This window comes from Piliocolobus tephrosceles, chromosome 11, assembly GCF_002776525.5.
Source record: "Piliocolobus tephrosceles isolate RC106 chromosome 11, ASM277652v3, whole genome shotgun sequence".
NCBI classification, from domain to species: Eukaryota; Metazoa; Chordata; class Mammalia; order Primates; family Cercopithecidae; genus Piliocolobus; species Piliocolobus tephrosceles.
The window spans coordinates 2,122,248-2,137,706 of record NC_045444.1 but is presented as its reverse complement, the minus strand read 5'-3'; the positions used below and the strand labels follow the sequence as shown (position 1 = coordinate 2,137,706).

The following is a 15,459-nucleotide window of genomic DNA, read 5'->3' as shown; positions in this document are numbered from 1 at the left end:
CACAATCCCTTCCTTTTTCCAAATAATTCAGTCCGTCCAAGATCAAAGAAACAGCAAAAAATAAAAATAAAAAATAGTAACTCAGTCTACAAATAATTAGGTTGTCTGAGCAAGACCAGCATCTACACAGCGAGAGGCTACAGACTGGTTCCATACATGCTGAGTGATCAACAGAGTAAACCTAGTTGTGAGAATCATAGCCTGGTTTCTGTAGAAGAGAACTACAGATGCGGAAAGAGAAACAAAACTACAAGCCCTGTAGTGTTAGACTGGAATTTCAATTATTTATGGGTGTTGAAGTCATGGTATTCATGGTATTCTTGAGAGATAGAGAGACAGAGACAGAGAGACAGAGAGAGACAGAGATATGGAGAAATAAACATAAACACATATTCCCTAAATCTGGCCACGAGACTCATTGGAGAACTGGCTAATTAAAGAGGCAATGCAAGATGAACATGGCATACCTTCATAAGCCAGAAAGTAAGGTAGAGCTCAAAGAATGAAGGGGTCATGTTAAATGAACATAGAAGCCATCCTGAAGCAGCTCCCATTGACCAATCTTGGGAAAATTTCAGCAACAAAATAAATGATAGTAAGAGATATAACCCACTGAACAAAACAGGAATCTATTAGTTCATAAATAAATAGAAAGTTTGTTGAGGAACAGTCTCAATGTAACTGCCCACAAAATAGCTAATGATAAAGGGAAAAAAGAGTAAAACTTTATAGTGATGAGGCCTGGCAGACACCATCTTAAGGGATCAAATTTAGTATCACTAGCAATGGGACCACATCAAATTACATGACACCCAATAGGACAGAATGAAACACAAGATCACTTCGGTTATTTTCCTGCCAAAGGTACCAAGATTAATCTACTTTATGAGGGAACATGAGACAAACCCAAATTGAGGGACAATATACAAAATAACTGTCTTGTATCTTCAAGAGCTTCAAAGTCATGAAAGTCAAGGCAAGACTGAGGAAACCACAGTATTCCAGGTTGAAGGCAACTAAAGAAACATGAAAACTAAATGCAAAGCAGTGGCTTTGCGGGCGCAGTGGCTCACGCCTGTAGTCCCAGCACTTTGGGAGGCTGAGGCAGATCACAAGGTCAGGAGTTCAAGACCATCCTGGCCAATGTGGTGAAACCCTGTCTCCACTAAAAATACAACAATTAGCTGGGCATAGTGGTGCGCGCCTGTAGTCCTAGCTACTCGGAAGGCTGAGACAGAAGAATCGCTTCAATCCAGGAGGTGGAGGTTGCAGTGAGCTGAAACCACGCCACGGCACTCCAGCCTGGGCAACAGAGCATTCTCAGTCTCAAAAAAAAAATGCAAAGCATGATTCTGCTGGATCTTTTGGGTATAAAGAACGTACTAGAAACAATTAGCATTATCTGAATACAGCCTAAAGAGATAAGATGGTGGTACTATCATAGTGTTAATTTCCTGGTTTTGATGGCTGTATTGAGTTATGAAGTGTGCTTGCTTACAGGAAACATACACTGAAGAATTCAGGTGTGATGGGACATCTTAGCTATAACTCTCTCTCACATGGTCCCAGAAAAATGGTTATTTATACCATCCTTGCAACTTTCTGTAAACGTGAGATTGTTTCAACTATGACATTAAATATGTGTACATGAACATAGAATAACCCAGTCTAATAAAAAGTAAACAATGTAAAAAATAGAGCTCAGATTATATGTCTGTATAAGAAAAGTGAACTTTGGCTTCATCAATTTACTAATTTTGGTTATCTCCATGATGACTCCATAATTCTATAGTCACAGACGTTTCAGACTGATCTTTAGTGACCAATAAACTAAAATTTGGCACATTAATTTTACATATATGGACATGCCATATGCTGAATATGAAATTATAGCATGTAATTCCTTGGTCGCTTTTTACACTGCCCCTCACCCCACTTTGGTTTCATTTCATTCTGAGGTTGAATATGGCCACACAACAAGGTGATTCTTTGTTTGCTTATGTCATGAGACTATCATGGAATCAACTGAGTGAGAACTTGAAAAGTTTAGCTTATCTGGAGTTCATTTTTAATATCTTTAATCTACTAACTGTTCTTCCAGCTCAACTCATAGAGTGTTTCAGTGAAGCAAAAATAAAATGAAATAAAAGTAAGCCTGTAAGTTTAATTTTAATGCCTAGATTTCTGGTTACTGGAAGGAATAAACTAGAACTAAAGAGTAGGGATTAAATATCCTAATTCTGACTTTACCAAAAATTTATTATCATGACAAGAAAGACACTACATGTGTATCAAATGAGAGAAAAAATATCAATATGGAATTCAGTAATTGCTGATATTAGCAAAGAGCTAATAATACAACTTAGTAATGACTGCTATTTCTTTCCACAATTACTTAAATATTAAGTACCTCAAACCTAACTTTGGCACACTTTTGCTTTCTTTTCCCTTACACTGCCTCAAAAAACAGGAAGTCATAGATTGTCTATCCTTAATATCATCTATTTACTCACCTGATTGTACAGCTTTACTATTATTCTAGAAGTGAACGCTGAATGATATTAAAATTAACAGGCAACCAAGATTTTATCAAACTAAATAGAAGTCCAGAATTAAATTCAACAAATGTTTTGTGTGCCTACTACCTGCTGGACAAAGGACGTAAGACTCATTCTCGGCCGGGCACGGTGGCTCACGCTTGTAATCCCAGCAGTTTGGGAGGCCGAGATGGGCAGATAACGAGGTCAGGAGATCGAGACTATCCTGGCTAACAAGGTGAAACCCCGTCTCTACTAAAAAATACAAAAAATTAGCCAGGCGAGGTGGCGGGCGCCTGTAGTCCCAGCTACTCGGGAGGCTGAGGCAGGAGAATGGCATAAATCCAGGAGGCGGAGCTTGCAGTGAGCTGAGATCCGGCCACTGCAGTCCAGCCTGGGAGACAGAGCGAGACTCCATCTCAAAAAAAAAAAAAAAAAGACTCATTCTCTACTGTTAGTGAATTTAATCTAATAAAAGAGAATTAAGAACATTAGAAAGAAAAATAAAAGAAACATCTTCCACAGTAACATCACCAACAGATCAGAAACTCCAAAACTATGAAAAATAGCTTCACAAGTTTTTCATGTATATGCATGTCCATATATCCCTTTTTTTTTTTTTTTTTTAAGAGACAGGGTCTTGCTCTGTTACCCAGACTAGAGTGCAGTGGCATGACCATAGCTTACTGCAACCTTGAACTCCTGGGCTCATGAGATCCTCCCACCTCCCAAGTAGCCAGGACTACAGGCATGCACCACCATGCCTAATTTGTTTATTTTTGTAGAGACAGGGTCTTGCAATATTGCCCAGGCTGGTCTCAAACTCATGGCTTCAAGTGATCCCCCATCCTCAGCCTCCCAAAGTGCTGGGATTACAGGCATGAGCCACTGCTCCTAGCCCAAATTTTTTTTTTAAATAGAAAAATTCAATTATATTGCTTTATAATCCTTTATGACTACTTCTACCACTCCATTTCAATTAGTATATTAATACTTAAAAAATCACAATTTTGTTCTGTTTTAGAAATAGGGTCTCACACTTTTGTCACCCAGGTTGGGAGTGCAGTGGTGCAATCACAGCTCACTGTAGCCTCCAACTCCAAGTTCCTAGGCTCAAGGGATCCTTCAGCCTCAGTCACCCAGCCAGCTGGAACTACAGGCATGCACCGCCACACCCAGCTAATTTTTTGTTTTAAATAAAATATCACCTTTTTGTTTTTGTTTTGAGACAGGGTCTCGCTCTGTCACCCAAGCTGGAGTGCAGTGGCGCAATCTCGGCTCACCGCAACATCTGCCTTCCAGGTTCAAGCGATTCTCCCACCTTAGTCTCCTGAGTAGCTGGGACTACAGGGGCACGTCACCACACCCGGCTAATTTTTGTATTTTTAGTAGAGAGACGGTTTTGCCATGTTAGCCAGGCTGGTCTTGAACTCCTGACCTCAAGTAATCCTCCCGCTTCAGTCTCCCAAAGAGCTGGGATTACAGATGTGAGCCAACACGCATGGCCAAAAATCGTGATTTTTTAATAAGCTGCATAGTATTAATTGCAAAGATATGCCAAAATTTGCCTAACCGATGCCCTGTTGCCAAATGCTCGTGGTTACTTAATTTGGAGGCATGATGGGGAGGGTTGTCAGGAAAAAATGACAGCTACAATTATTAACTGCTGTAAACTTAGCCCAGATGCTTTATAAAACCAGCTAGGAGTGTCTCTCTAAACACACACACACACAACTTCTAGAAAAAAAGGCTTAATGCCATGACATCCTTATCATCTCTGGTCTCTTCCTCTGCCTCCTACTGTCCAGGCCTTAATATTACTTTTATCCTAAAGTATTTGTAATAACTTTTCCTGACTTCAATCTCTGTCCATTCCAAATCCTACATATCTCTACATCAAACTTCCTGAAGGAAAATATAACCTCCCTGCTTGAAGACTACCTAATCTCAATTATTTGAGAGTAAATACTGCTAAGTTATTATTTAATACTTTGGGCATTCAGTTTGAGTGATACAATCACTAAACCACGTCCCAATGTTTTTATCCGCCACTTTCTTTCAAATATTCTCCAGTAAAATCCTAATATAGTAACCAGTTATTTGAATAGCCTCCAACTTTCTACTCTATTATGTATGCTGTTCTCTCATCAGAAATGCACGTTGAAGTACCACTCTTTATAGTTACAGAATCACAGATCTGAAAGGGAACTCAGAGATATCCTAGTGTACGCACTTTGATTTGCAAATTAAAAACTACTATCGTTTGCCCAAGAGCCCACAAAACTCCCATCTAGCATTCTTTCCATTACACAGTGTTTCTCAAATTCTTGTGTGCCCAACAATCAAGTCAACAGTTCTTAAAAACAAAGATTCCAGAGCCCCATCCTCAAAAATTTTGTTCTTGTAATTCAAGTTAGGAAATTAGGGCCAGAACTCACATTTTTTCAAACAAGTCCTTCAGGTGATGCTAAAGCAAGGGGGTGGGGGGAGGGAACGGTGTCAAAGCTTTGTATCACAGGAAATAACACATCAATAATATGAAGCCTAATAGCAATTAGTATATCATTTGAAATTTCCCGTTTCTTCCCCTTATGCTAAAATTTTCAAAAAACAGTTACTCACTGCTACTTGTGCTGAATCCATAAATCTCAGACCAAAATAGTCGCTTTCAATAAGGTCCAGGTGGTACATAATCTGATCAAACAGCTCTTGTCCTTTGGCTTTTTTCTGAAATGGCAAGAAAATAGGTAAATCAATAAGTGGCTTATAAGATCAACAAGGCTGAACAAAAGAAGGTTTTAGTTACACAAGATCTCTTGAAGAAAGGAGAACTTGCAATACCAAAAGTATTAGCAAGTGGCAGATAATGGATAAGACATTATAGTTTTCTAATAGATCACTTAAGGCCAAAAACAAATTTGTGATCTATATGTTTTCCTAGAGGGTGTTACTTCCAATCAACCGACAAAAATTACCTATTTTGAGGTACAAATATTTGTGTGTAAGGATAAATTCTTGTGTTTTCATCAATTTTTAGAGTCCCTACTTTAAAAGGGCCATAATGTCATTGGAAAAAGAAAACACAAAAAACTTAAGGGTACTTTAGTCAAAATATGTGAAACTACACACTTGCAAACAGATTTTAGAAAAGGGACAGAAACTAGAATAATCAATGAAGGCTTGATGGAGAAGAATCAGTCAAACTGGAAGAGAATGCAAGGTAAGAAATAATAAAACTGGGAGGTAGGAGGAAATATGAGATCATAAGAAAACTACTGTGATGACACAGAAGACACCAAATAGTAGGGTAATAAATAGCAAAGAAACTTTGTATGGAAAAAGCAGTTCTCAAAGTGTGGTCTCAAGATCACCGACGGTTTCCAAGAGCCTTTCAAAAGATTCACGAGATTCTAGGTTTCTCATACACCTGAAACAAAACATCATACTGCAACACAGTGAACACAGAAGCAGGTAAGAGAATCCAAGTACCTTCTATTAAACCAGACATTAAATAGATTTGCAAAAGTGCTTAAAACAAGGCCACTCTTCTAAGCTCTTTGTTGTTTTGGGAAATAGTTATTTTTATAATATGTTTTATATTATGTTAACATAAAAGGGGTATGTTGTTCCTATATTAAGAGACATTAATCAATTACTGATTAATCAGTTAATCAATATTTAAAATTTTTTCAGTTTTAATTTCTAATACTGTAACTATTGGTAGATATAATCCACATAAGCAAAAGTATTGTTGGGATCCTCAATTTTCATAATTGCTCATCCATGCCTCTCCCATCTGTAGAATTCTAAATTGTGATTTACAGTATTTCCTATTAAAAATGAACATATAGTTGGTTTATCACATCAATCTCTGCCTTTTAACTGACAAATTTATTATTTCAACTTGTCCTTTGCTTTTCCTTTTAGATAAGTAAATCTGTCATCTATACTTCCTTTTATCAAGACAAAAACTTGACCATGCCCTCATGTCCTCTCATCTCCCCTCCACCCAATTCCCATCAAGTTTTATAGGCATACTTTTGTTTTGTTTTGTTTATTCTTAGCTAACTTTTTAAAGACAACAACTTCTACTTGGGTATTTCAAAAATGTACATGTCTTACATGTATACATTACAAGTCTTGTAGCATCTGCTAGATTTGCAAATACTCATTTGAGTTCTTTCTCCAAAAATGTTTCCCATGTGGCTTTTGTATGGCTTATCTTCTAAGGCCTTGGCCTTCTATATTTGAGAATATTTTAATCATGCCCTCACTCGAATGATAGTTGGATGGGTAGAAATGTCAAGGTTCATAGTTTCTTTCAATATTTTCTCCAATACTTAAAAAAAAATTATTCCATTACCTTCTTGCAGTCAACACTGCTATTGGTAAGTATGATGCCAATCTCAATTTTGTTCCTTCATAATGTTACTTGTTCACTTTTAGACTCTTTAATGTCACTGTACTGTGTACAAGTGTGAGTTTTTCTTAATTATATTGTATTCTATACGAACCTCTTCAACCTGAGATCTTTCATCTTTCTTTAATTCTAGACATCAACCTCTATTGTTTTCTCAAATATTTCTTCTTTATCATTTTAAGCTTCCTACCTCAGTGCTGGCATCTTTTTTTTTTTTTTTTTTAGCATACATTACTTATCCATTTAACTATATATTTACATAACACATAACACAGACAAAAGTTCAGAAAGCTTTAGTAATATAACAAAATTACATTTAAAACAATGACAAAGCTAGCATTTGAATTTTGCTCTATCTTCCAAGTTCAAATTCACTGAGGAATACATACCTCATCTAGATTTCACCTGGAATGTCACCTGAGATCAGTAAGTCAGATACCCCACTCTTAAACTACTTCTTCTAGCTTATTCACAAAATTAATTTTTTTTTTTTTTGAGACAGAGTTTCCCTCTTGTTGCCCAGGCTGGAGTGCAATGGCATGATCTCGGCTCACTGCAACCTCCGCTTCCCGGGTTCAAGCAATTCTCCTGCCTCAGCCTCCCGAGTAGCTGGGATTACAGGCATGCACCACCACACCCGGCTAATTTTGTATTTTTAGTAGAGATGGGATTTCTCCATGTTGGTCAGGCTGGTCTCGAACTCCTGACCTCAGGTGATCCGCTCAACTCGGCCTCCCAAAGTGCTGGGATTACAGGTATAAGCCACCGTGCCTGACCACAAAATGACTTTCAATGCCTAAGTTCTCCAGCCACATGGGGAATTTCCAGTACACTGACCCAACTTCACAGACATCAGCCTCACTTCTACTTTTTTTAAAGTATAACACAATTTGCCATTTTAACAATTTTTAAGTATAAAATTCAGTGCCATTAAAAATATCCACCATGTTGTACAACTGTCACCACTATCCATTTCCAGAACTTGTCACTATCCCCATCAGAAACACTATACCCATTAAAAAAACCATTCCCCACTTGGCCTCACCATTACCCCTAGTAACCTCTCTCCCATTAATACTTTCCGTCGCTATGAATTTGCCTATCCCATGTATCTCACATAAGCAGAATCATAACAGTATTTGTCCTCTTGTTTCTGGTTTATTTCACTCACCCTCTCTCCTACTTTCTGTCTCTATGAATCTGCCTATTCCATGTATCTCGTGTAAGCAGAATTAACAATATTTGTCCTCTTGTTTCTGGCTTGTTTCATCCATAGTATTTTCAAGGTTCATCTGTGTTGCAAAATATATCAAAATTTCATTCCTTTTTAAAGCTGAAAAATATTCCATTGCAAGTAAATACCATTTTGTTTACTTCTTCAAGTGTTGATGTACATTTGGGATTTTTCCACCTTTTCAGTTTGGAATAATGCTGCCATGAACACTGGTGTCTAAGAATCTGTTTGAGTCTCTGCTTTCAACTCTTTCTGGTATACACCTAGGAGTAAAATTGCTGGGTCATATGCTAATTCTATATTTAACTATTTATATATTTTTTATTTTTTCTGAGATACAGTCTCACTCTGTCACCTAGGCTGGAGTGCAAACGTGTGATTAAGGCTCACTGCAATCTCCACCCCTGGGGTTCAAGCGACTCTCATGCCTCAGCCTTCCAAGTAGCTGGGACTAAGGTGCACAACCATGCCAGGCTAATTTTTGTATTTTTAGTAGAAATAGGGTTTTGCCATGTTGGCCAGGCTGGGCTCGAACTCTTGGCCTCAAGCATCCCAAAGTGCTCGGATTACAGGCATGAGGCACTGCACCCCGCCATGTTTAACTTTTTGAGAAACTGTCAAACCATTTCCTGCAACGGCAACACTATTTTACATTCCCTCTAAAAGAGTATAACAATTCCAGTTTCTCCACATCCTTGCCAACATTTGTTACTTTCTCTTTTATTTTTTTAAAATAGCCACTTGATGGGTATGAATAAGTCTCTCCCATGGTGGCTCTGACTCAAATTTCCATACTGATTAGTGATGCAGAAAATATTGTAATGTGCTTATTAGTCATTTATATATTTTCTTTGGAGAAATGTGCAAGTTTTATGCCCATTTTCGAATTGGTTTTTGTTGTTGTTGCCGAGTTGCAGGAGTTCTTTATATATTCTGGATATTAATCTCTTATCATATATCTCATTCGCAAACATTTTCTCACATTCTGTGGGTTGTCCTTTTACTCTCTTGGCAGTGTCCTTTAATACACAAAAGTTTTAAGTTTTGATGAAGTCCAACTTATTTGCTGTGCTGCCTGTGCTTTTGTTATCATATCCAACAAAATCACTGCCATTTCTAATGTCATGAAGATTTTTTCCGTTTTCTTCTAAGAGTTTTCTAGTTTTAACTCTCTCACTATGTCTTTGAACCAACTTTATATTAATTTTTGTATATGGTACAAGGAAAAGGTCTGACTTCTTTCTTTTCCATGGGGGTATCCAGTTTTCTCATCATCATTTGTTGAAAAGACTGTCTATTCTCCACTGATTTTGGCACCCTTGTAAAAAATCATTGTACCATATTTACAAGAGTTTGTTTCTAGCCTCTCTATTCTAGTCCATTGGTCAATGTCTGTCTGTATTGCCAGTACTACATCGCTTTTTTTTTTTCTTTTGTAGAGACGGGGTCTTGCTATGTTGCCCAGCCTGACCTTGAACTCCTGGTCACAAGCAATCCTCCTGCCTCGGCCTCCCAAAACACTGGAATTACAGGTGTGAGCCACCACACCCAGCCCCACACTGTTTTTGATTCTGTAGTTTCATAGTAACTTTCGAAATAAATCAGGAACTGTGAGTCTTCTAACTTTCTTCTTCATTTTCAAGATTGTTTTCGCTGTATTTGGGTTCCCTTCAGATTCCAGATGGATTTTAGAATGGGTTTTTCTATTTCTTCAAATAACATCGTTGGGATTTTGATAGGAGCTGCATTTAATCTATGGATCACTTTGGGTAGTACTGTCTTCTCAACAAGATTAAGTCTCCAAATTCTTGAATGTGAGGTATCTTCCTACTTATTCATGTGTTCTTTCATTCCTCTCACCAGTGTTTTATATATAGTGCAAGTCTTTTGCCTCCTTGGTTAAATTTATTCCTAAGCATTTTATTCTCTTAGATGCTATCATAAATGAAATTGTTTTCTTAATTTTATTTTCAGATCATTGTTAATTTATTATCATCAAAAGGTTTTTTTTCTCCACAAAATCTTTGGTTTTCTACATATAAGATCATGTCATCTTAAACAGACATAATTTTATTTCTTCCCTTCCCATTTGGATGCATTTCTTTTTTCTGCTAAACTGCTCTGGACAGAAGTTTCAATACTGTGTTGAACAGAAATGGCAACAGCAGATATCTTTATCTTGTTCCTGATCTTAGGGGAAAAAGGAACTCCTACTTTTAAATTTCACTTATTTCTTAATTTTTATTTTATGCTTCCTATTATATCCTTTCTTTCCCCCTATGGAAAGAATTCCTAAATATGATCTTCCAACTCACTAATTTCTCCTTCACCTGAATTGATCTTAATTTCATCCCACCAAATATGTTCTACAGATTATACTTCTTATACCTAGTATTTTCCTTTGGTCCTTTTAAGTTTTTGTTCTTGTTTCATGTTGTTAATACCTTATCTTTTAGAAAATGTATTAGACTTTTCTTTTTATTCCATCTGCCTTTGCTTCTACTATATACATAAAGATATTAACAACATAAAATAAGAAAACACACACATACACACAGTTTGTTATCTTTTACTTGACTTTTGAGGTGCTTGCACTCATTTGTCTCTTTATTTTGGACATATTCATTTGGCAACATGAGTCACTTTCTCTAGATTATGTGTAACAAGAGAAAGGCCTGACTCTAGTCTGTATCAGCTCCATTTAGCACTGAGAAACCCCTGGGGGAACAGAAGAATTCTAGGGAGGAAAGCCCTAACAAGGAGAAAATCACAGTTAATCACTTTCCATTATACAAATAACTCCCTCAGGTTAAGAATTCATTCTCTGTCCACAGATAAAAAGGAAAGTAGCATTGGGAAGGAGGCATTTTTAAAAAATAATAATTCACTGCCCTCTAAGAGTTTGGTGGAGGGGCAGGAAATTTACGTAAGGGAGTTTTAGGGATAAGGATTTTTAGAGGTGAGAAACTTTTTAGGGAGTGCTGTTATGATTTATTCTTGAAGACACTTCCACCTACTGTCTGAGTTATTGCTATCACACCCCTTAAAAGAGATACTAATTATCAAGACAAACTTGGAGCAGGTGGATAAGACCTCCACCCAAACTGCCTTTTACCTCAATTATCCTGCCACAGCCACAGCAGCAGCCCCCTAAACCAGACTGCAGCAACCATTACTACACACACACTCCAGTACCAACACTCCTTACCTGGAGCTAATTTTTCCATCTTAAGTTTTATGATCATTCATGGGTTAATCTTAGGAGAGGACACTAGAAGCCCTTATTAACTTCAATATCTTGTCCCAAACAGGGCAAAAATCCTCATTAAAAATGTATGATTGGGAATGATCTTAACTTCCTTCAGGGATGAATTTGTTTTAAAAATAAAGGTCTGATTCAAATACTATTCCTAATTTGATTTACTCAACAATTTTTTTAAGAGATGGGGGTCTCACTACGTTGCCCAGGCTGGAATTCAGTGGCTAGTCACAGGTGTGAGCACAGTGCACTACAGCCTCAAACTCCTGGCCTTAAGCAATCTCCCACCTGAGCCTCCTGAGTAGCTGGGACTGCAGGCACTCATCACTGAGCTTGGTTTACTGAACAAACATTAATGGAACACTTACTATGTGCCAGGCACTGTTCTAAACAACTATACAGGAAAACAAAACAGGTAAGCCCCTGCCTTCAAGAAGCTTACATTCAATTAAAGAAAAAAAAAAGCCAGGCATGGTGACTCATGCCTATAATCCCAGCACTTTGGGAAGCCAAGGCAGGAGGACCACTTAAGGCCAGGCATTCTGAGACCGGCCTGGATAACACAGCAAGACCCTACCTCTACAAAAATTTTTTTAAAAAAACTTTTTTTAGAAGAAGCTTACATCCTAGCAAGGGAAGAAAATAGTATGCTAGCTAGTGATAAAGGTTATACAGAACAAGTTAACTATGGGAAATGGTGTTTACATGGGGCCCATTTAATAAGGGAGATTTGAAAAGAGACTGAGTGACATAAGTCAACTATGTAATTATCTAGAGAAAATGAATCCCAGACAGAAATTACAACAAATGCAAAATTTCCAACTGTATGTGTGTGTTTAAATAATAAAACAAACCAATTGAATATTTCAACATATTAGCTCTAGCAACACAATGGAAAAGGAGGAGAAGGTCATTATTGGAAATGAAAAAGAAAACCACTGGTTTTAAACAATGCTTATAACAACAACAACAAAGTAAGTACTGCTAACAATTTGACTGACTGACTGATTTTGAGACGGGGTCTCGCTCTGTCACCCAGGTTACAGTGTAGTGGCATGCACGCCTCACCACAGCCTTGACCTCCAGGTCTTAAGGAATCCTTTCGCCTCAGCCTCCCAAGTTGCTGGGACTACAGGTGTGCACCACGATACCTCGCTCATTTTTTTTTTTTTTTTTTTTTAAACAGGATTTTGCCTGTTGCCCAGTCTGGTCTTGACTGCCTCAGTCTCCCAAAGTGCTGGGTTATAGGTGTGGTCACACTGAGCCCAGTTAACAAATTTAATTATGCTAAAATTTGCTAATGGCAATCACTACACTACAAGTATTTTTATTCTACACTACAAAATATTTTTACACTACAGTAGAAAGCCACAGAAGTCTTCTGCTGAATTCATTTATCTGGTACCAAACTTATATGTTTCCATTGCTTTCATTCTAAGGCATATTTCTAGAATCAATTTCATATTCCATCAACATTCTATATTTGCTTCAAGACCAAAAGGAAGCACTGCTTTAAAAATAACTCTCCTCCTTATTCTGCCAAAGCATCACTTGCTAGACTCTTGAAATATGACAGCTGTGTTCTAAGGAGAGAAAGAATGGACTTCTGCCCACTAGGCAGCCGCCTACTCAGAACAAAAACCTTTTCAAGGTATACACTGACTCCTTCTTAAGAGATGCTAGTTCTAAGACAAGCAATAGTGAGCACAAGACATTTACAGGTTCCTGAAGCAAACGATGCATGATTTTATTTTTTCAGACAGGGCAACTCTGTTGTTCAGGCTGGAGTGCAGTGGTGGGATCCTGGCTCACTGCAGCCTCAACCTCCTGGACTCAAGCAATCCTCCCACCTTGGCTTCCAAAGTAGCTGGGACCACAGGTGCGCACCATCACAGGCTAGCTTTTTTTTTTTTTTTTTTGTAGAGACAGAGTTCTCACGATGTTACCCAGACTGGTCTTAAACTCCTGGGCTCAAGCAATCCTCCCACCTCAGCCTCCCAAGTAGCTGGGATTACAGGTGCCTGCTACCATGCCTGGCTAATTTTGTATTTTTAATAGAGATGGGGTTTCATCATGTTGGCTAGGCTGGTCTCGAGCTCCTGACCTCAGATGATCTGCGTGCCTTGGCCTCCCAAAGTGCTGGGATTACAGGCATGAGCCACCGTGCCTGGCCCATAATTACTTTTGTACCAACCTAATAACAAAATTCTGACATCCCAAAAAAGAATTTCTCAGAACATCTTACTTTTAAAGATAGCATGTAATTTTTTTAAAAACTTCATTGAGTCTACCCTTCCTGAGAAAAAACTATACCATTTCATGAAAATAAGTCACAGATAAGAAGTAAATGCAGTAACTGTAGTATGTTGATTTCAGGAAGATTTCTGATTCTAACCCAGAAATAAAATGTTGTCATTGCTAAGATGGAAAGCATGGTCATGATAATATTATTCTGGGTGAGTGAATAACTGACTCAATCATAATTTGAGAAATAATTATCAACCTGCTAGTATCAACCTTAGAAATCGTGTTCTAAATCAATTGGTTCTGTCCCATTCTACATTTTCAGAGTTTTTAATTTCATTATGCACTTAACGGTACATACAGGAAAATTTTCATTATAGGAAAAATACATTTTTGACGTAATATTCAATTCCCGGACAAACACCTATTATGTGTTAGATGTTAGTTATACAGATGAATATGCTTATATTTGCCCTCAAGCAATCACAAGGTTCTTATAATTTTATTCTTAGTTAAGAATTAAATTCTTAATTTATTTGTTACAAACAAATAAACACAATGAATGTGAATGTTCCTCCTATAGTATAAAAAAAAAATGCTACAGAAATGAGGGTGAGTTGTTCATTCTGCCTCAAGTATTAAAGGCTTCAGAAGATTCTATATTCAAAACTGGGCCTGGAAATGTGAACAGAATTCTGCTAACCTAGATAAAAACAAAATAAAGATCTGGAATCTTGACAGTCTAAGGAAGGATTTAGGAAAGAAAAGACTGGAGGCAAGAGTCAGAAAACAAAGTGACAGGAGCTGCCAAAGTATTGTGATCTGCCTAAAACTGCCACACAGAACGTCACTCTGCTCTTTAAAATCCTTTAATCATTCCTCCTCATCTACAGATTAATGTGCAAACTCCAGGCATCAAATTCCTAAAAGTCCTTCCTAGCTGTTCTTGCTTATTATTACATATCACGCCCTATCTCCTCTATCATTTCAGCTTCTTCTCTTTTGTTTTTGAGACAAAGTTTCACTCTTGTTGCCCAGGTTGGAGTGCAGTAGCACAGTCTCGGCTCACTGCAACCTCAGTCTTCCGGTTTCAAGCGATTCTCCTGCCTCAGGCTCCTGAGTAGCTGGGATTACAGGCACCCACCACCAGGCCGGGCTAATTTTTGTATTTTTAGTAGAGACAGAGTTTCATCATGTTGGCCAGGCTGGTCTGGAACTCCTGACCTCATGATCAACCCACCTCAGCCTCCCAAAGTGCTGGGATTACAGGCGTGAGCCACCACCACGCCTGGCCTATTTCAGTATTTTTATCTGCTTATAATCTCCCCAATAAGTCATGCCTCTAAACCCTTGCAAAATGCATTTCTTTCTGCTTAGAATGTCCTTTATGCCTCTAATAAACTTAAAAAAATTTTTTTTTTTGGTAGAGATGGAGGTCTGGCTACATTGGCCAGGCTGGTCTCAAACTCCCGGCCTCAAGCAATCCTCTCACCACAACCTTCCAAGGTGCTGGGATAACAGATGTGAGTTACCACACCAGGCCCTTCTAACGAACTCTTGATTCTGGCTTCACAAGAATCAGTACATCAGTGTTGCCTTTCAATAATCCCATAGAGAAGAAATCCTCCTTCCTCTGTACTATCTTGTACCTAAAATTCTAATTAGTATAAAGCCCATGCAAAGGCATAGACTTGCAATGGGTCTATCATGTTTAGGCAAGAGTAAGAAGGTCCAGTATGGTCAGAGTGTGTAGAATATGGATGTG

The 15,459-nt window shown here is 37.9% G+C and overlaps 1 protein-coding gene across 4 annotated transcripts in view; it reads right to left on the bottom strand.

The window, feature by feature from the left end:
- Positions 1-15,459, bottom strand: part of EPB41L5 (erythrocyte membrane protein band 4.1 like 5) — a 168,903-nt gene that overhangs the window by 135,321 nt on the left and 18,123 nt on the right. For all 4 annotated transcript variants that reach the window (XM_026456079.1, XM_026456080.1, XM_026456081.1 and 1 more), the window contains exon 3: positions 5,160-5,264. In XM_026456079.1, coding sequence (XP_026311864.1) covers positions 5,160-5,264 — 105 coding nt within the window. The remainder of the gene's footprint in view (positions 1-5,159; positions 5,265-15,459) is intronic.